This window comes from Pristis pectinata, chromosome 19 (assembly GCF_009764475.1).
Source record: "Pristis pectinata isolate sPriPec2 chromosome 19, sPriPec2.1.pri, whole genome shotgun sequence".
Taxonomy (NCBI): domain Eukaryota; kingdom Metazoa; phylum Chordata; class Chondrichthyes; order Rhinopristiformes; family Pristidae; genus Pristis; species Pristis pectinata.
This window is the reverse complement of record NC_067423.1, coordinates 43006955-43028152: the sequence shown is the minus strand read 5'-3', so window position 1 is coordinate 43028152 and position 21198 is coordinate 43006955. Positions and strand designations below refer to the sequence as shown.

General features: G+C 43.0%; 1 protein-coding gene across 1 annotated transcript in view; it reads right to left on the bottom strand.

The window, feature by feature from the left end:
• Positions 1–5084: 5084 nt before the first annotated feature.
• LOC127580590 (cilia- and flagella-associated protein 54-like) overlaps positions 5085–21198 on the bottom strand; it is a 102915-nt gene continuing 86801 nt past the window's right edge. Inside the window, exons 23-26 of the mRNA XM_052034177.1 lie at positions 19257–19363; positions 13582–13750; positions 7923–7997; positions 5085–5593 (exon numbers count right to left, since the gene is read on the bottom strand). Coding sequence (XP_051890137.1) covers positions 5468–5593; positions 7923–7997; positions 13582–13750; positions 19257–19363 — 477 coding nt within the window. The 3' untranslated portion in view covers positions 5085–5467. The remainder of the gene's footprint in view (positions 5594–7922; positions 7998–13581; positions 13751–19256; positions 19364–21198) is intronic.

Below are 21198 nucleotides of genomic sequence, written 5' to 3'. Positions count from 1 at the left end.
ACAGCTACCTGTACGTAGACAATAAGGTGCAAAGTCAAACAAGTCCTCCAACAATGGTCCTCATGAAGGAAGCAGCCACAGGTTCTGGTTTCTGGTCTGGGATTTATCAGGGCAGTCAAGATTGTGGCCAGTTCATCTGTTGCACTGGGCAGATATTGATGGTGTTCAGTTGGATGTGGTGGATTTGCCCCTGATGGACAGCCACTCAAAGATCGATGAAAGACATAGGTCTTTGAAGGAGAAAAAGAAGCAGAATTAGATCATGACCAGAAGCAGGGAGAAGTAACTGAAGATATCCAAACATCGAAGCTTAGATTAAAGAACAACAAACAATCTGCCAGACAAACTCAGCAATTCAAGCAGCATCTGGTGGGGGGGGGGGGGGATGGAATTGTTGAAACATCGACAATTCCTTCCCCTCCCGCCCCCCCCCCCCCCCCCCCCACAGATGCTGCTCAGCCAGCTGAGTTCTTCCAGCAGATTGTTTGTCACTCTTGCCGTTAGGTTGTGCATCTCTACAGAGCAGACCATAGAGACTCTGAGGCTGTTTTCATACCCATGGCTTACCTGAAGAACTGCTTTCGTTTGATTGTATACAGTTCTGGCTGGCACAATTTGTCAGATGCCTTCACTCCACTGGTATCTAATATGGTTTAACGTACCCAAATCATGCAGTGTCTAATGAGGAGGCTGAAATATCAGTCATCATGGTGAGGGTGCATCAACGTGATGGTGCACATGATTTTACTTTGCTTTTCAGCAAAGCAATGGTTTCTGGATAAGCAGTCCCTGAGTCACTGACTGGTATTGTTTCTTCTTGTGTACAGGACCATCCCCTCACTCCTGGCTGAAACCACAGTGGGCCTCTGGTCGTGGATGTGGCTGAGTTCAATTCAAATTGTCTTGGAAGGACAGGAGAGGTAAAGGAGCCAGGAGGAGCACCACGAGGTTGGGAAAGATGGTTTCAAGTGGGAGACATTGTGAGTGTGTTCAGACTACCGTGGAAAAATTATGGAAATAGTGGGAGCCAGGAACTATGGAGTAAAGGCAGGTGACAGAAGTTGGAATGTCCATGTTCACGCAGCCGTTCCCAGAACACAGCACGAGTGTGAGAGACACAGGTAGTGGTGATCCACCTGAAGTGCAGGTGTTGGGGATGTATACCTCAGAGATGATGAGTGCATCTTGGCAGCTGGAGATATCTCAGGAGTTAAGAAGACCAGTACATTGACTAAAGTGATATTTTGTTGTATTTATCTCTCTCTCTATATATATATAACCTATTATATAACTCAGTATGTGCAATGGTGGGTATGTGTTTGCTTCCATCTTGAAAGAGAGGCAGTGTAGATATGTAACCGTAGGGGTGACTTTTTGAGGTAAGTGTACCACATGGAATGATTTTGACATGCTGCTGTACTCAAGTGTCATTAGTTGAGAGTTATTGCTTTCCACAAAGGATTTTCTGCTCATTTGCTTATGCAAGTAGCAACACAAATGAATCAACATGCACTCAAGTATCAATGAGAGACATTATAATGAGGTAACTGGGCAATAGAGATTTAATGAGAAGAATTAAGAAAAGGGTTTGAGACATTGTTGGGAGTTGATTATATGTCTCTGCTAGCAGTTGTGAAGCATCAGACTGCATAAATCCAGAAATTAGTCAAGCACATTGCAAAGACTGATTTTAATGGGGGATTTTAGCATTCATATTGATTGGGAAAAGCAGACTGACTCATTTCTAAAGGGAATTTCCTGCAGGGTGTAAAGGACAACTTTCTGCATTCACGAACCAACAAAGAGGCAAGCCGCATCAGATTTAGTAATGAGCAAGGAACCAGACCAACATGACAGCATTATGAACATTATGTGAGCATTTTTCTAATAGCAATTACTATGTGATCGTTTGAAAGTTGTATTGAAAAAGAAAGTTAAAACAGCCACCTAGGTTTTAGGTTCCTTGTGACAAGATAGTCCATGATAAACTGGGCAGATCAGATACAGGATAATATGAAAGCAGAGAAATGGAAGATGTTTCAAGAAGAATTTAATCTGAATCTGAACTGTTTTATAGAGCAAAGGAGCAAACCTTTTAGTTAACAAAGAACAAAGCCATGACCAAATAAAGATACAAGGAACAACATAAATTAACTGGGCCAGCACAATGGCACAGCAGGAAAAGCTGTTGCTTTGCAGCTCCAACCACCCCAGTTCGATCCTGACCTCCGCTGCTGTCTTCAGATTCCTCCTGTGACTGAGTGGGTTTCCACCAGGGTGCAGCCCACACCCCAAATACGTGCTTATTCGTATATTAATTGGCCGCAGTAAGTCCTCCTTAGTGTAGGTGGATGGTAGAATCTAGCGGGAGTCGATGGGAATGTAGGGAGAATAACTCGCAGGTAAAATTATTGGAGTATGGCTTTGCTGGCATAGATTCAGTGGGCAGAATGGTCTCCAATGTTGTAAGGAAATAGGAACAATACAAGTCAATACAAACATAAAAGTATACAAAAGGGCAAAAAAACAACAGACAATAGCTAAACATGGTAAGATGTACTAAAAGCAAATGTTCAAGTGATATCAAAAACAACACAATCTATTATTAGTGATAAATGGTGATATTCTGAATGAAAATTAATAGCAGATGTGGATGATTATTTTATAATCAGTATTTACAGTAGAGGAAGAGGACAGAATTCCTCACATCCTGAGATATTGAGCCAGGGATGCGCACTAGCCAAAAATAACATAAGTAAAGCAATGGAAAGGAAGAAAATAATGATACTGAAGGAAGTTCTTCAAATCCTTGGGACCAGAAGGTTTCCATTCCTGGATTCAAGTTGAAAACACTGCAAATCCAGGTATTGTAATTTTACAAAGTTCTAAAGAAAACACATTAACATGAAGTATTGACCCTGTGCTTCTCTCCACACAAGTTGTCTGACTTGATGTTTTCAAGATTTTATGTTTTTATTTCAGATTTTCATCATCCACGGTGCTTGTTTTTATCTCCCCCAAAGTTCCCTCAGTTTGAAGACTGATTCCTTTAGTGTGGGAATTGCACATCACTCAGCTATTTCGGAAAATTTCAAAGGGAAAACCATGGAACAGTAAACCACCTAGTCTAATGTCTGATGTCAGTTAAGTAGTTAAGAAGAGTGGATGAACAACTTGAAAACTTTCAGTTAATCATCATGGATTCGTGAAGGATAGATCATTAAATTCTTTATTAAAGTGGTGAAAAGAAGAGTATCCACGGATAGAGTCATGGAGATATACAACACAGAAACAGGCCCTTCGGCCGAACTCATCCATGCCGACCAAGTTGTCTACCTGAACTAGTCTCATTTGCCCATGTTTGGCTCGTATCCCTCAACCTTTCCTATCCATGTACCTGTCTAAGTATCTTTTAAGCATTGTAGTTGTATCTGCAACATCCTTGTGAATCTTTCCTGCACCCTTTCCAGCTTAATGATGTCCTTCCTATAGCTGGTTGCCAGAGCTGCATACAATACTCCAGTTGCAATATGACATCCCAACTCCTGTACTCACCCTGACTGATGAAGGCCAGTGTGCCAAATGCCTTCTTCACCACTCTGTCTACCTGTGTTGCCACTTCCAGGGAACTATATACCTGTAGCCCTAGGTCTCTCTGTTCTGCAACACTCCCCAGGGCCCTACCATTGACTGTGCAAGTCCTCCCCTGGTTTAACTTCCCAAAATGCATCACTCCGCTCATGTCCCAAGTTAAATTCCATCTGCCATTTCCTGGCCCACTTCATCTAGATCCTGTTGTAATCTTAGATAACCTTCTTCACTGTCCATACCACCAATTCTGGTGTCATCTGCAAACTTACGAACCAAGCCACCAAATATTAGTGTTAATGGACTCCAGATGACACTAATATGTTGCCTCATAAGAGACCTTCAGTCAAGTTGTAACTCAGTTGGAGGCAAATTGGGGGCCAGCTCAGGGAATTGTCTGAGCAACAGGATACAAAGATTGGTGTTGGTTTATTATTGTCACTTGTACCGAGGTACAGTGAAAAAACTTGTGTTACAAACCGATCGTACAGGTCAATTCATTACACCGTGCAAGAAAGTGGGATAAGGAGAAGTTGGAAGGATATAACTACTGGAGTCCTGCATGGAACTGTGTTGGGACCATGTCTACAATAACCAATGTAAACTCTAAACAAAGTAAAACTGATAGCAATAAGTTCCAGCGCATTCAAGGGATGTGCTAGAATGGTGTGAATACAGTTTGATCATTGTCTCTGCACATCTAAATTCACTTGCAAATTACTGTGCTTTGCACATTTTTAGATTTGGAAGTGTGTTGCCCAATACTCTTCTCCTGAGGTCGGGGGATTGGGGGCTCAGTGCACAGCATGGGTGTGGCCGTATTCGCATCAAGAAAGCCAGTGTAGACTGGGGAGGTCAGGATTACGGTTTGGAGAAGTACAGGAGTTCAGCAATGTCAGCATTAAGCTGTAAACTTGAAGGGAGGAGCAGGGGCCACCAGCAAAGGGTGATCTATGGTGCGAGGTAGGTCAGCGAAGGCCACTGATTGACGGGCATCTCGGGGACATTGAGGGCTGCATTTCATAGCAGGGCTGGGATGGTGGACATGGACGTGAGTTAGTTATCAGCAGATCTCCTAGACTGTGTTGTGGGATTAAGACTGCTGTTCTCCTCAGCCTCATGTTTTACTGAACATTGTGGCTTGCAGGCCCCTAAGCAAAATGGTTGTTGGTCTACAGTGAATTGTTGAGTTACATACCTTTCATTAATGCAAGTAGATTATGACATCAGATTTTTTTGAGAATTACCCAGTTGACTTAATGCATAAATGTCAGTTTGCCTCATTTACATCTTGGTGTCATATGGTGAGCTTGAACTTGGTACCTGCAGTGTACCAAGTTCAAGCTCATCTAAGATGACACTGCAGTATAGTTTCAGATAAAATGTTAAACCGAGGATCTTTCCACCAGTTCTTGAGGATGTGAAAGATCCCTGCAGAGAGCCATGCAGATAGGTGGCTTATATTCTGTGAACAAACATCCAGTTGTTATGGATAATGAAAGTCAACGCATCAGAGGTGTGAACCAGCTACTTTAATCAGCAGAAGTTATCAACTTGTATGGTCGTTTGATTATGTTACAGAAAAAATGTGGATTAGAAATGTTTTGGTAGAATGAAACTGAAAGATCACACACTAAAATTATGGAGTAAACTGGAAACCTGCTTAACAAGTTATTCTACAGCTTGAAAACCAAAATAGGTTTAAGACAGCCCCAACGTGCTGGAAGTGATAAAATCCCAGTTGAATGTTCAGTAGTGTGCCTGAGTTAGTTTATGGATGCAATGTCAAAGTATAACTAAAATGTAAGAAGAAAAGCAAATAAATATTCTAAAAGCATTGCAATCAGCGGGAAGCTCCCAATTGTTGGAATTCAGTAGTTCAATCTGATTCGATGAAAGAAGTCAGCCACGTAAACAGACTCCCATGGTTTAATACGTATCCAGATGAGGGATTAAATATTTTTTCCAGTGCTTCAAGGGTCTCGGTGGTAATATCAAAGGGAACCTATTGAGAAAGTAAATGAATTTAAAACAATATCTGACATAATTGGCTCTTGTGGAAAAGGTTCTTTTGGAATTTGATCAAGAATATGAGAAAGGGAACAAAAGATTATAAACTTCCTGCTGATTCTCCATCAAAAGATTAACTGAATCCCAAAGAAGATGGTGCAGAAGCCCTACAAAGAGCCATCAACAACACTTTCCAAAGTTATGACAGACATTGGGAAAACATTCTGTACTGAGCTGATCATTATGTACTTAATTCTATCTAGCACCTTTCCCCAATTTATTTACCAGCCTGAGGAAATAGTCACTATGTGCCTTAAGTAGGGCAACTAAGACCTGTTTTAGGTTCCCTTGGAAATTGTAACGTAATGCCACTTACAATTCTTTAGCAGCAATCATAGCCATCAGCTGCCAACGAATGGCAGATGTTTCAAAGTTTTAAAACCCTCCTGTGTAGGCAGGAGGACAGAGTTCTCCCCCTATTCCCCATTGCATTGATTGGGCACCTTCCCCTGCTGCCTGCTCCAATCACCTTCCTGGAACTGATCGTGGGCCCATCACTAGTGGAGGAGCGGGTTAGACATTCATGCTGCAGTTACGTGTTAGCTTCCTGTGAGGCTTGACAGATGTTGACAGCTCACATGTAAAAGGCTTTACTTTGTGCTGGCTTACAGCCTTGCATCTCTGTTGGGTTGACATTATTAACGATTCATTTTCCTCATTTTAACCGGAACTTCTATTGTTCTATACACCCTTGTTCAAAAAAAAGGTGTGCAGGAATCTGTAGGCAAGCACAGTTTAATCTTGATAGTAGGGAAGGATCCAGAAACAATAATCAGGCACAGATTTAGCGGTCACCTGAACAAGCGTGGATCAACCAGAGTAAGCCAGAATGGATTTGTGATAAGTAAAATCTGATTAACCAATCTGCTAGAGTTTTTGGTGAAGTAACAAAAAGGATCGATGTGGTATATGTAGACTTCCAAAGGCATTTGATCAAAGTGCCATTTAATCAGCTTGTCATTAAGTTTGAAGGCTATGGAATAAAAGGGATACGGATGTCAGTGTGGACAGAAAAGTGGCTCAGTCACAGAAATCAGAAAGTGGTATTAAGGGTTTATTTGGTGGACAGGGAAGCACCCATTGAGGGTCCCCAGGGGCTAAAAGTGCTATTTTTTTTAAATACAGGCAGTCTCCGGGTTACAATAGGGCTTCATTCCCGAGAACTTCATAACCCAAACTGTTCAGAAGTCGGAAATGAACGACGACAGTGTTGTGGGAGAGGGTCACAGAAACAGCGGTGACAGGAGAGTGAGCGGGCGCAGGAAGAGCGGCCACCAGCAGGCCTCACTGACCCGGTGTGTGAGTGGGCAAGTGCTCAGTGCTCCCGGCTCTGCTCGGCTCCACCCAGCCCCCGCTGGTTGTGGCTCGGTGGGGGTGGAGAGAAGGCAGGTGGCAGAAGGTGCCTGCAGCCCCGCATCAGCCGGTCTCCCAAACGTTCGTTCGTGTGTGTGGGTATCCATGAGTGGGGTGTTTGTAACCCAGGGAGGGCCTATAGGTACAGGATTTGGATGTACAGGGCACAAACTTGGCAAAGCAACACACAAAGTGCAGGAGGAACTCAGCGAATCTGGCAGCATCTATGGAGGGAAGTGGACAGTCGACATTTCAGGTCAAGATCCTTCATCAGGACGGGAAAGAAAAAAGGGGAGATTGCCAGTATAAAAAGGCTGGGGGGAGGGGGTGGAGCAAGAGCTGGCAGGTGATAGGTGGATCCAAGTGGGGGGGGGGGGGGGGGACTATAGGCAGGTGGGGGAGGGGGAGAGCGGGAATGATGCAAGAAGCTGGAAGGTGATAGGTGCAAGTGACAAAGGGAGGCAGTGGACCATGAAATAGAGGGGAGGAGGTGAGGGGAACCGGAGGGGGGATTGCCTGGCTAATGGGCAGATGGAGAGGGTGGGGGAGGGGGACTGATGGAGCCAGTGGGATAAGGGAAAACTAAAGGGGGGGGGGGTGGGAACAGAGGGGAGGGATACCTAATTACCTAACTTACAAACTTGCCTAATGAAGTTTATTGGGACAACCGTGCTTAGAGGGAACCATGCGTGACTTCTCTCTCCCCGAGCCTGAGCCCCACTCCGGCCGAGCTCAGGTGACTCAACACAATCTCAGGATGGGACCATGGAACTTTAGAATCTATGTGACTTGGCCTCAAATTGGATTAACTCGTGTGCTATCAGGATAGCTGGCAATTCATTGGGAGAAGATAAATATTGTGAAAGTGACCATGAGGAAGGAAAAATACAAATGCTGATCAGTGACTTTACCTCTGCTTCTGGTTTGATGATTGATCCCGGAAGAAACATTTCTTTTATTTCTCTGCATAAGCTCATAACCATCTCCTGCAAAATGGGTTTGAACATTTGAGAATTGACGGTATAAGATATGTTATATGCCAAGTCACATTAATCTGCTAATAACTCATTTACTGTCAATAATATGCTCATGGAGAAGGATGAATCTTTAAGTTTCTACAGTTAAGTCTATGATAATATTAAAAATTAAAAAAAAGTATATGGTTTTTGAAAAATAGCTCTTTGCTTAATTGTATTAATGATCAATAAAGAATTAAGTGACACTGTGGATACATACTGAATGTATTGATCATCTCTTGATTAGTTATTCTTCTGTTAGGTCTAAATTCCATTGCACCCGTCTCTCATTAACTGAGCTCAATAAAACGGACACAAAAGTGATTTATTTAGGCATGCCACTGGCCACACACATCTTTCTGACTGCTAAATTTGTCTTCAACAGAGACCACAGGCCACAGGGGTGCAGCTTGAGAATAATGACTCATTTCCTCAACTTATGAGTGGAGGTGTCCATTGGCTGGAGCTACTGTATGCCGAGCTGAATTTGCACTGCTAGAAGGGCTTTTCAAAATTTCCAAAGGCCTCTGATGATGGGTCAGTGGAAACAACTAAAAAAATTGTTTAAATGAAATAAAGAAAAAGAAACAATCTGGCAACAAAAATGCTACAACTTGCCTTTTAAAAGAACAGTGACCCCATTCAAACGGACCGGTGTGAGGTGCACCAGCCAGGGCTGCACAAAGCTGGGGCCAGACAGCCCCTTAGCTCGGGAATTAACAGATCGCCTCTGGACTCGACATCAGCCCAGGGGCAGAGCAGAGGGGTGATGCACGTGCAACTAACCTCCAGCACCTTCCCAACTTCCACATTGCAGGACCTTTGGCCAGAGAGCGATGCTTTCCAGCCCACTGCTGGAGCTGAGGTATTCTGTTCAGCATGATTTTAGGGTTGAGATATGACAGGGAGGGAAAGGGACATTAAAGAAGAGCACAGATGTGCAGTTTGCTGGAAGAGCATGGACAAGGAAAGAGTATCATACACTTTAAGGCTGAAGAAACAGATTTCCCAGCTCGACTTAACAGTGCATTAACATAGAACAATTACAGCACAATTCAGGCCCTTCGGCCCACAAAGCTGTGCCAAACATGTCCCTACCCTAGAAATTACTAGGCTTACCCATAGCCCTCATTAAGTGGGAAAAGAAATAAATGGGCTGATTATTATCTAGATGGGGAGAAAATTCAAAGTACAGAAGTACAAAGGGACTTGGGGGTCCTCGTGCAGGATACCCTAAAGGTTAACCACCAGGTCGGATCGGCGTAAAGAAAGCAAATGCTATGTTGGCATTCATTTCGAAAAGTATAGTGTATAAAAGTAAGGAAGTGTTGATGAGGCTTTATGGGGCACTGGTGAGGCCTCATTTGGAATACTGTGTACGGTTTTGGGCCCCTTATCTTAGGAAGGATGTGTTAATGTTGGAGAGGGTTCAGAAGAGATTTACGAGGATGATTCCCGGAATGAAAGGGCTGACATACGAGGAGCGTTTGTCGGCTCTTGGACTGTACTCACTGGAGTACAGAAGAATGAGAGGGGACCTCATGGAAACATTTCGAATGTTGAAAGGACTGGACAGAGTAGATGTGGCTAAGCTGTTTCCCATGGTGGGTGAGTCCAGGACAAGAGGGCACAGTCTTAGAATTAGAGGGTACCGGTTTAAAACAGAAATGAGAAATTTCTTTAGCCAGAGGGTAGTGAAACTATGGAGTTCTTTGCCACATACAGCTGTGGAGGCCCGATCATTGGTGGTGTTTAAGGAGGAGATTTATAGGTATCTAATTAATCAAGGTATCAAGGGATATGGGGATAAGGCCGGAAATTGGGGCTAGATAGGAATAATTTTAGTTTAGCTCATGGAGCGGACTCGATGGGCTGAATGGCCTACTTCTGCTCCTTTATCTTGTGATCTTGTGATTGGTTCATTTATCTTTGCAGTGACTTTGGAGGATTTTGTGTGGGCAGGGTTGCTGGTACTTTGCCAGTACTTTGAGATGCCCACTGTTGGTAGTCCATATCTCAGAAGCATATAGAAGGGCAGGGATCATTATTGCCCTTGGATTATGAGTTTTGTGTCAGGTCTGAGGTCTTCCTATACCCTTGTCCTCACTAAACCAGAAGCTGTGCTGGAGCATTGACGGCAGTTGGGAATTGCATCATCTTTGTCCAACCTTGCCAACACTTTTGGGTATCACATAGAAGGCGGGAATTGGAATAAATGGGTCTTTTCAGGTTGGAAGGGAGTACCTAGTGGAGTACACCACAGGTCTGTTCTTGGCCCTCAATTATTTACGACGGGTTGAAACTCTTTAGTCTGCCACCCTCAACCACTGAACTTACCCCCATCATCTTCCTCTAAGTAAGAGGACTGTTCTTTTTGAATATAGACACTCTTGGGGTCACGCAAGGGTTCCCAGAACTGTCTGCAACCTGGGGTTTACGGAAGTTGGAAACACTGTTGGTTGAGTTTGCTGGAAGATTAATCAGCTACAGATTAATACAGATCTTAATTAATTTTAGATCTTAGTTAGATGCACGTTAGAATTAGTTAATTAGTACAGATCTGTACTACAGATTTGAAAGATGCTGGACTAAGGGAGTCTGGATCACAGAATCACATCATGTATTTATAGTAATAACCTGCAGGAGGAGACAGAATATAAAATGTCCAAATCTGCCAATGACACTAAGATAAGTGAAAGAGCATGTTGTGATGGGGATATTGTGACTCTGCAACAGGGTATAAGACAGGTGGGATGAAAACTTGGTAAGTGGAGTTTAAGGTGGGAAAGTGTGAGGTCATGCACTTCAGTAAGAGGAATCAAAAAGCAGACTATCAGGAGAGAGAATGCCAATGAGAGAAGTAGAGCAGGATCTAGATGTTGTGAATGAAACACTAGAAGTTAGCAGTTATGTAGGCAAACTGCATTTTGGCCCTCAATCCATCAGGTATCCTATTTTCTAGCACTTGGACTGTAGCCGTCTATGTCTTGGCAATTCAAGTGCAAATCTAAACGTGCGAGAGTTCCTGCCTCTACCACACCCCCAGGCAGTTTGTTCCAGATTCCTGAGTAATTTTCACCAGTCGTTGAGAGTGAAAAAAATCCTCATCAGATCTCCTCTAAACCTCTTACCCCTTAACTTATATGCCCTCTCGTTTTACACACCTCCACTGTGGTGAAAAGTATCTTACTATCTATCTTATCTATGATGCCCCTCATAGTTTTGTATACCTTACAGAATCATAGATTTGTACAGCACAGAAATGGGTCCTGTCTGCCCACCTTGTCCATGCCGACCATGATGCCCATCTATGCTAATCCCATTTGCCCACATTAGGCCTTTCCTATCCAAGTAGCTGTCCAAATGCCTTTTAGACATTATAATTGTATCAGCCTCCAACACCTTCTCTGGTAGCTCATTCCAGATGTTCACCACCTTCTGTGTGAAAAACTTACTCTTCAGATCTCTTTTAAATTTCTCCCCTCTCACCTTAAAACGGTGCCCTCTAGGTCCAGAACTACCCTGCCCTGGGAAAAAGACTGATTATCTACCCTATCTATGTCCCTCATAATTTTATAAACCTCAACAAGGTCACCCCTCAGCCTCCTAAATTCCAGTGAGAACAAACCCAGCTCATCCAATCTCTCCTTATGACTAGAGCCCTCCGTTCCAGGCAACATCCTGGTGAATCTCTTCTGCACTCTCTCCATTGCTGCCACATCCTTCCTGTAGTATTGTATCCAGAACTGTTTGCGATACTCCAAGTTCAGTCTAAACCAATGTTTTGTACACCTGCAAGATGAAGTCCCAACTCAATGATACTCAATACCTTGGCCTATGAAGGTAAGTGTACTAAATGCCTTCTTCATTACCCTATCTACCTGTGTCACCACTTTCAGGGAGTTATGGATTTGCACCTCCACCACAGTTGACAGGACTCTCAACCACATCTCTTCTATTTCCCACACTTCTGCTCTCACACCTCTCCCCCCCACCCACAGCAATGATAGAGTCTTTCTTGTTCCCCACCTTCCACTCCACCAGCCTCCACAGTCAACAGGTCATCCTAGGTCATCTTGCTACCTTCAACAAAATATCACTACCAGTCACAACATTCCTTCTCTTCATCAAGTTCCCATCACACTACATAACGCCTCCCTACATCACTACTTGATCTATATTATTTGTGGACTGGCTTTGACAGCTTAAGGGAGGTAAGGAGGGGTATTTTTCAATCTATATTATTACTCACTGAAATAATTGATTGGGGAAAAGGGTACTTGAAGATTAAGACACCAGATATAGCACAAAACACATGGTCTTCTGGGTGGCAGAGACCCCTGCCCTACTGTATGCTTCTGAGTCCTGGACTACCTACAGCAGGTACCTCAAGCCTTGGAGTTGTACAACCAATGATGTCTCCGTAAAAGCCTCGAAATTCGTTGGAGAAATAAGCAAACGTTAGTCTCCTATCCCAGGCCAACATCTCCAGCAATCAGGCTCTAGTTATATTCAGTTGGCTCATCAGGCCAGGTCACATAGTTCCCACGTAGGCATCATGTTCCCAAACCAGACACTCTGTTCTGACCTCTTGTCATGGGAAAAGGTTGCCGGGCAAATAGAGGAAAAGATTCAAGGCTCGAAGTCTCTTTACTGAAATGCAACATCACTACTAATGCCAAAGAACTCCTGGATCATGATGGCTCAAAGTAAAGAAGGAGCATCCAGGATGGTGTGGAGAATTTTGAGACCACACACAAGCCTGGCCTAAGTGGCAGAAGGAGTGCACCATCTCACAAACTACCCATCCACCCACCCCATCAGGCACCCACTGCCCCAGCTGCAGCAGAGTCTGTGGTTCCCACACTAATCACCTCAGAACCCACAGAAGCAGAGTGGAAGGAAGTCATCCTCAGTCCCAAGGCTGTGGGAGGAAGAAGGCATATTCAGGCATGACTGTGAAGGAGACTTTGTGGAACAGCTGATCTTTTCCTGACCTTCCACTTCATATGTTGTATTAATAGCCATCAATAATTGCTTGCCAAATACCTTGACCGAGCTGTATATTTTCTGTGTTGAAAAGGGCTCTTGACAAACTAAATTTTTGGCCCATTCGATGAACTCTTCGAACCAATCTGCAACTATATTTTGCGATGCAGAATCTCGCACTGCTCAATGAGTTCATTTAAGTTTGTGCTATCATTTTCCTGCCCAAACTAAACATTCTGCTGTCGTGCTGTGTCTTGAAACATGTGAGGAAAGAAATACATTGCTTGTATTTGTAGGGCAGGTGATAGATGCATTTGTACCTGCATCCAGTATTACTGAACAGATACATCCAGACATTTTCAATGCAGAGCCCTGTACTTTATTAACGGAGGATACCCCTCAGGGAAGGATAAAATTCAATATCACAAAGAGCACAACAGTTATAATCTCAGAATGGATGAGTATTAACGGCAACAAGTATGTTTCCAAAAAAATGCCCTTTGAAAAATAAAGCTGATACAAATTAAGAATAAGAAATGCTATAATCATCTCTATTTCAACTTACTTCTGTCTGTGTCGGTAGTTTTCTAATGTTCAGTGCAGAGTCTGTTCGAGTGTACCTTTGCCTCAGTCTGTTAATGCTGAGCTGAACTGAGGGAGATTTAAGTTCTGGTTGCAAGTACATCTCAGCCTTTGACCTTAATGCAGAAAGCTTCTTGTGCAGCAAAACTAGTCTGCAGTAATGGAAAAACATTACAAGGTCAGTATCCATAGGAATGCAAACCTATAGAAATTCCTAGCTGTGAAAACCGACGCTGTCTACTCATCCCTACCCCCCATGTCCAGCTCTTACCCTTTCACTACAGGAGCTAGCAAACAAGGTCGGAATGAAGTCGCTAGCAGAGATTCTGCCTCACCATTCAACATTGATTGGCAGTGAAGTTCCAATATTGGCAAAAATTGCAGCAATAATAATTGTTTTAATGAAGCTTCATTGGCCCCTGTACACGATGTATTCATAAAATAAACCTGCCGCTTGGATTTTTGAGGTGATACCAGTGCTCAGGATTCGCTCTACTTTCCAGAGAGAAGTGAAAGTATTTCTCCACCATCTCTGACCCTTATGTCACCCCTAACTCGGCAGACCTAGTCTCTATGGCTAATTCCAACTGTCTGTCACATCCCAGACTTCACTTACTAATTTCAGGAAGCTTCAGACTCTGAGATGGCCAGTGCCGATCTCTGCACCCACATTTTCTCAATTCCATGGTATTTTCTGCTTCCAGGAAGCCTCTGTCTCTGACCTGGCTACACTTGGTCCATGTCTGTCCGTTTACCACTAGCCTCTCCTTGTCAATCCTTCTGGACACTCACTCACATCTGGCCTGGAAGTGAATTTTGGAAAGGAAAATGAAACAAAAACACAAATCCAAGAGGAACTCAGCCGGTCAAGTGGCACCTGCAGAAACAGAAACCCGTTAACATCAGCAACCCTTCCTCAAGTCTGCGGGGAGAGTGGAGGGGTTACATTTTACAAAGCAGAGCTGGGAGGATGATCGCGTTGCAAGACAAAAGACCACATGGAGAGCAGGTAAGACAGATCAAGTGAGAAGCAGCACGAGTAGTGATGGTTCGTAAGGTAATTTGAAGAAAAGGTGTGAGAAAGTGACATCAGCATGACAAAGGGAAACCGTGAGAGAGCGGTTCACCTGAAGCCGGAAAATTCAATGTTCATTCCTGAAGGTTGCAAAGTGCCCAGGTGAAAAATCAGATGTTGTCCTTCTAGTTTACATTGAGCCTCACTAGCAATGGAGGAACTGCAGGCAGGGGGGGTGGGGAGGTGGCTGAGCTTATAAGATATGTCAGTGGATCAGTGGATAGTCTATCTCCTGAGACGGAGACACAGATCCAGAGACAGAAGGGACGTGTCAGAGATGGACCACGTAAATATGAGAGCAGGGTAGAAATTGGTAGCAAAAGTGATGAAATTTCCACCTCCTGTGTCATACACGGCTCAAATGTCATCACTTTTGTGTGCTCCATCTGAAATGTCCTCCTCCTTTCTGAACCGTGGCTGCCCTTCTGACAGAGTGGAAGGAGCTGTCAGCCACATTTCCTCTATCTCTCACACATCTACTCTGCTCCCTCTGTCCCTTGGGACAGAACAATGATAGAGTTTTCCTGGTACTCACTGTCCACCTTATCTGGCTTCGCATTCAACATATCCTGTGCAATTTCCGCCAGCTCCAACAAGATCCCACCACCAGTCACATCCTCCCTTCCCTCCCCTTTCTGCATTTTGCAGGGACTGCTCACTCGGTGACTCCCTGGTCTGCTCTTTGACCCACCAGTCCCCGTCCCACTGCACCTCCCATGCAACTGGAGGAGATGCAACACCTGTGCATTCGCCTCTTCCCTGCCCACCACCTAGGGCTCCAAACAATCATTCCAGGTGAAACAGTGATTCACTTGCACGCTTTCTCCAAGCTGGTATTCACAATGTGGCCTCCTCTAAATTGGAGAAACCAAACACAGATTGGATGACCACCTTGCAGAGCACCTGTGCTCCATCTCCAGGGGCGAACCTGATCTTCCTGTTGCATGCTACTTTAATTCTCAAACCCATTCGACCTGTCCGTCCATGGCCTCCTCCACTGCCAAAGTGAGGCTCAACATAAACTAAAAAAGCAACATCCCGTCTTCTGTCTGGCCACATTGCAACCTTCTGGAATGAGCAATGTATTTTCCAACTTTGGGTAATCTGCTCTCTCATCGTTTCCCATTATCGTGCTGATGGCCCTTTCTCACACCTTTTCTGTAAAATACGTCCCAAATGTCAGTGCTCCTCTGATCTTCTTAACCTCTTTCCATATGGTCTTTTGTCTTACCCCTCAGTCATCTGCCCAGCTTTGAAAACTGTAAACCCTTCACTTTCCACTCTGTTCTGAGGAAGGATCGCTGACCCAAAACACTAACTGATTTCGCTTTCCACAGATGCTACTTGACTGCATTTCTGCTTTTGTTTCAGATTCCAGCATCTGTAGTTTTACTTGTTTTCCAGTTGGAGGGGAGAATGCCGAGCTCCATGCTGAGAGTGGAATGGGGCAGAAGATGGGGTCTGTAATCAGGAATGGAATACAACAGTAATGGAGGAGTTAGTTACACACCACCTGCCCATTTTCCAGACATTTCAATGGCTGTAAGAAGATTGGTGCCTCAAGGAGCACTTCAAGGTGAGAGGCAGAATAAGAGCTAGGAAGGAAAAGGAAACGAAAAGTTTGTGCAAATCATACAGAGTGAATGGGAACCACACAACTGAGGAGAGAGCTTTACGTAAACTGACAAGGGCCACAGACAGAAAGAAATTCAATAACGAAGTATAGAGAGGCAAAAATATGTTATAGCTCCCAATGAGGTGCTCCATCCCTACATGGCCCATCCTCACAGTTGGGCTATTTTTGACCTTTGCTTCTTTTCTGTTAGACCATCAGTTTTTTCTGTGCAAATTCATCACTGACATTCCACATAATCCTTCTAAAGTCATAATTCTTTTGATCATGTTTAAATAAATAATCTTGGTGCAGTCAAGTGGCCATTACTAAAACACGTCTGCATGGCTGGGAACTAAATATTCCAAGCTATAAGGCTGACATGAAAGATGGGGTAAAATACTGGTGATTTTTGTGAATGATGATGATCCAATGAGAGTTAGCAGGCAGCTGAAACTTTATGGGTAGAATTGAGAAACAGAAAAGGACTTACCACACTAGTGGGGGTGGCATTTATCCACCCTTGTAAAAATTGTGAAACAGAATACATCAGTGCAGAAATTAGACATGCTGTAGCCAAGACAGCAACATACAGAACGCTGGAGGAACTCAGCAGGTCCCAGCAAACTCAGCAAATTTTCTAGGATCTGCTGAGTTTGTAAAAGATGTAGATCATGAATATCTGGGACCCAAGTGCCGATCCCTGTGGTCCTCCACTAGTCACGGTCTGCCACACTGAGGAGGAGGACTTCATTTCCACTCCTTCTGTCTGATAACAAATTCCCAACCTATGTCAATATATTACCCCCAATTCCATGCGCTCTGACCTTGTTGACCATTTGTGCAGGACTGTGGGGAAGCCTACTGAAAATCAAAACACGCCATATATTCATCCATTTTGCTTTAAGAATTCTATATTTGGCTTTCAATACATGCATATGGGCTTTGGACCAGTTGCATTTATTCATTGGATGCATTAGTAGCGTTACAATGGTGACTCAGTATATTGTAGTAAATTTCAATGTTAATATAACTTTGAATGTATATAGGCTATTACTAATTATTACTAATTTCAATTTTGTCCCACTCTATAGAGACTTAAAGTTGAAGCATCTTTTGACAATTTATCTTAATCAGAAAAAGCCAACGTAACCGAGCACAAATTTAGAACTGTAAAATCCTTCCTGAACAGAGCCAAAAATAAAAAAAGCAAACATTCAAACAAAACAAAATCAAATGCTTCTGGAACTCTGGGCTTTTTACCCAGGGAAATGGACAACAAGAGGACAAAAGTTATCCAAAAGTTTAATAAAGGCCAGGTTTGACCTCTCTTAGACTACTGTAATTCTCAGCAACTCACCTTAGGAAGGAAATATTGGCTTTGGAGAGAGCAGAGTATAGGTTTATTAGAATGAAGCATGGGACTCTTGGTTAAGTTCTGAGGATGACACACCAATTTAGGTTGTGCCCCCTGAACTTCGAATTTTAAGGTGATTGAAGTTTCTAAGAGTCTAGAAGTCAAAACTGTCTTTCAGGCATAAAGTTCAGACAAGTACTGGCAAATATCACAGAACTGCAGGGTAAATTGGAAATGTTAATGCTGAGAATGAAAGTTTTCATGAAGTAAAGATATGAAGGCACAAGAGGATTAGGCAGGTAGACAGAGATCAACCATGAGCACTTTGAATGGCGGAACAGATTGTAGGGGCTAAATGACCCACTCCTGATCCTATGTTTCCATTGTTCCAAGTTGATCAAATTGAACATGAAGGCAGAGTAAGGCAAGAGAAATTTCTAATGGCCAGTTTTGAAACCCAAAACATTCTGGGATCATGTAGTTGGTTGCGGCTCACATATTCACCTCCGGATTATGCTAATTGTGGAATATAGTGTCATTGATGTCAATGGAACCAAATTTCAGAGGAAGAGTTCAAATAGCTAATTTTATTGCGTTACACATTGAGCACTGGTGGCATTGAATGAATTTCTGGGCAATTCTCGGTTGACACTTTTTTGATCTTAGACCATGTGACAAGGATGAAAAACATTCAGCTAATTCATTCAAAGAACTGTAAATTTTATAAATGGACCATTTTATAAAACTGCAGTTTTATAAAAAGATGAATTCCTCATGTACTGATTCCAATTCTGCTCATAGATCATCTTCTAATAATAAAGTACTTGAGATTCAGTTCAGTTTTTAAAAGTTCGTTTACTGAGGCAAAGAGTGAGCATGGTTTCAATTATTAGGTGACTGTGAGGTAGTTATGTGTAAAAGAGACCAGAAAAATTATAACATTTTCAGTCTGAGTGACTTAGAGTTTTGCTACAAACTAATGCTTTTTAGCAGTATAATTAGCTTTTCCTGCAATAATTATGGGCAGATTTTTACTCATTTTTAACATACTTGCAAAATGTTCTAATTTACCTTATGTGGTTTTTAGTTCCTGGGGTGCATGACCAGGAAAGCACAACTTAAAAAGCTAATCAAATGATCCCTGCTATATTTACTGAATTATAAACATGGTATTAAAACATCAGTCCATCAATCCAGGTGTGATGTCAGTAAATTTACCACACACTGAAGCAACAAAGAAATCTTGAATGCCTTTTTCGTAGAAGAAATCTCACAGATTACAATAGGTAATGAAAGGGGAGCATCAGTGTCTCTGTATTGAAAGTGAGGGAACAGCAATTACTGCAATTCAACATACTGGTGTAAATAGCAAAGTACTAATATGTGAAATTAATAGTTTAAGAAGGAGACTTGCTTAAAATTGTTAAATTGTTAGAATTGTTTAAAATACTACAAGCTTCATTGGCATGGAGCAAGAACACCAAGAATTACATGCAAAATAAAATTGATTGAACATTGCAACTCTTAAGGTAATTATCCTTCTGCTGTGACAGTCAAGAAACAAAGTCACTTATGGAGTTTATAAAGAGTATACACAAAATACATCTTTGATACCTTTTTAAGTAAACCCACTTGTAACCACAGGAAGCATTAGTCAAGCTGCTGGTCTTGATGCTGATCAGTGTAATCGGCTTAACATTGTAGGCGTACAAAAATAAGACCTGTTTGGAGCAAACAAAACACATAATTTTAAGTTAAGCTTTTTTTGTTTCCCACATTCATAAATGGCATTTACAATGTAATAGTAGTCACCCTTTTTTACCCTATTTTGTTCCCTCTGCAAATCTCTATTCCCCAAGCTGTGTCCTCCACTCGGCCAAGCTTTGATAATTTCTCTTAAGATCCATGGCCGTATATAACACTGTATGACCATTTAGTAACAACGTGCCATTCAGGCTGCTGGAGCACTTTGAGGGTTTTATCCATACACTCTGAAAGGGATATTCTTTTAATTTAGATCATCATAATGCCTGACGATAAGATTTCAACTTAACACTTTGGCTCGATGAATTACCTACCTTATTACTGTTGCATATCTTAAATACAGTAAAGACAACACATACTGTATGCTGTCCTCCAATCATCTGTCACCTCTAATGTGGTCAGGAAAGGTTTGAACATTTTTGCCAGGGCCCAGCTGTCTCTTCCCTTTCCAGAGTTGCCCGAGATACAGTCACCTTCCAGCCTGCTGATACATCTAATATCTCCTCCTTTTCTATGGTAATTTATTCTGGAATTCCATCACCCCCTCCTTGAATTCTCCAACTCCAATGTCCTTCTCCATCGTGAATCCAGATGACAAGCATTCATTTAAGACCTCACCTATGCCCCTGACTGCACGCTCAGACTGGCCACTATTGACCCCTACCCTTTTCCCTGTTTAGTTCCCGGCTGTTGTCTGTAAGGAGTTTGTACGTTCTCCCTGTCTCTGCGTGGGTTTCCTCCGGGTGCTCCGGTTTGCTCCCACGTTCCAAAGATGTACGGGTTAGGAAGTTGTGGGCGTGCTAATGTTGGCACCGGAAGCGTGGCGACACTTGCGGGCTGCCCCCCAGAACACTCCACGCAAAAGATGTATTTCACTGTGTGTTTCGATGTACGTGTGACTAATAAAGATATCTTATCGTATCTTGCGCACAATATAAAATGTTTTGAGGTTTTCCTTAATCTTGCCCACCAGTGATATTTCATGCTCCCTCTCTGCCCTTCTAATTTCTGTTGTACGTACCTCTTTATACTTTCTATCTTGCTGAAGGGCCTCTCCTGTTTTCAGTTGTCTATAATCTGACATATGCTACCATTTTGTTCTTTATGCAACCCTCATTATCCCTTGACGCTCTGGGTTCCTTGGATGTGCTGGCCTTGCTCTTCTCCATTACAGGAACAAATTGACCCCGACTCCTCACTATGGTCTCTTTGGATGACTCCCACTTGTCAAATGTAGATTTACCCGCAAGCAGCTGCTCCCAGTCCACACTTGCCAGCTTCTGTCCTGTGATATTGAAATCAGATTTCTCCCAATTCAGAACCCTTGTTTCTAGTCCATCCTTGTCCATCTCCAAAGCAAGCTGAAAACTTACAGATTTATGGTCACTATCTCTGAAAGAGCCTTCCACCAACACTTCCAGCACGTGCACGGCTACATTCCCTAGGATTAGTTCCTGTTCCGTCCCTTCCATTGGTCTATCTGCATATTGCTACAAAAAGCTCTCCAGGATACACTGTAAAATCCACCCCCTCTAATCCTTTCACACAAGAAGCAGATGGTATCACGTCAGACATCAATCACATTAATTGGTGCACAGTGGTTGAAGTGTGGACCATCTACAAAATGCACCGCAGTTACTCACCCAGGCTATTGGTGCTAAATCTGCTACCTTACCACTACAGACAAGGGCATCAGGTGCAGGGGGACACTACCGCCTGTAGGTTTTCATCTGAGTTGCAGACAATTCTTCCAGTCCTTCATCATCACTGGGCTTAAATCGTGGAAGTCCCT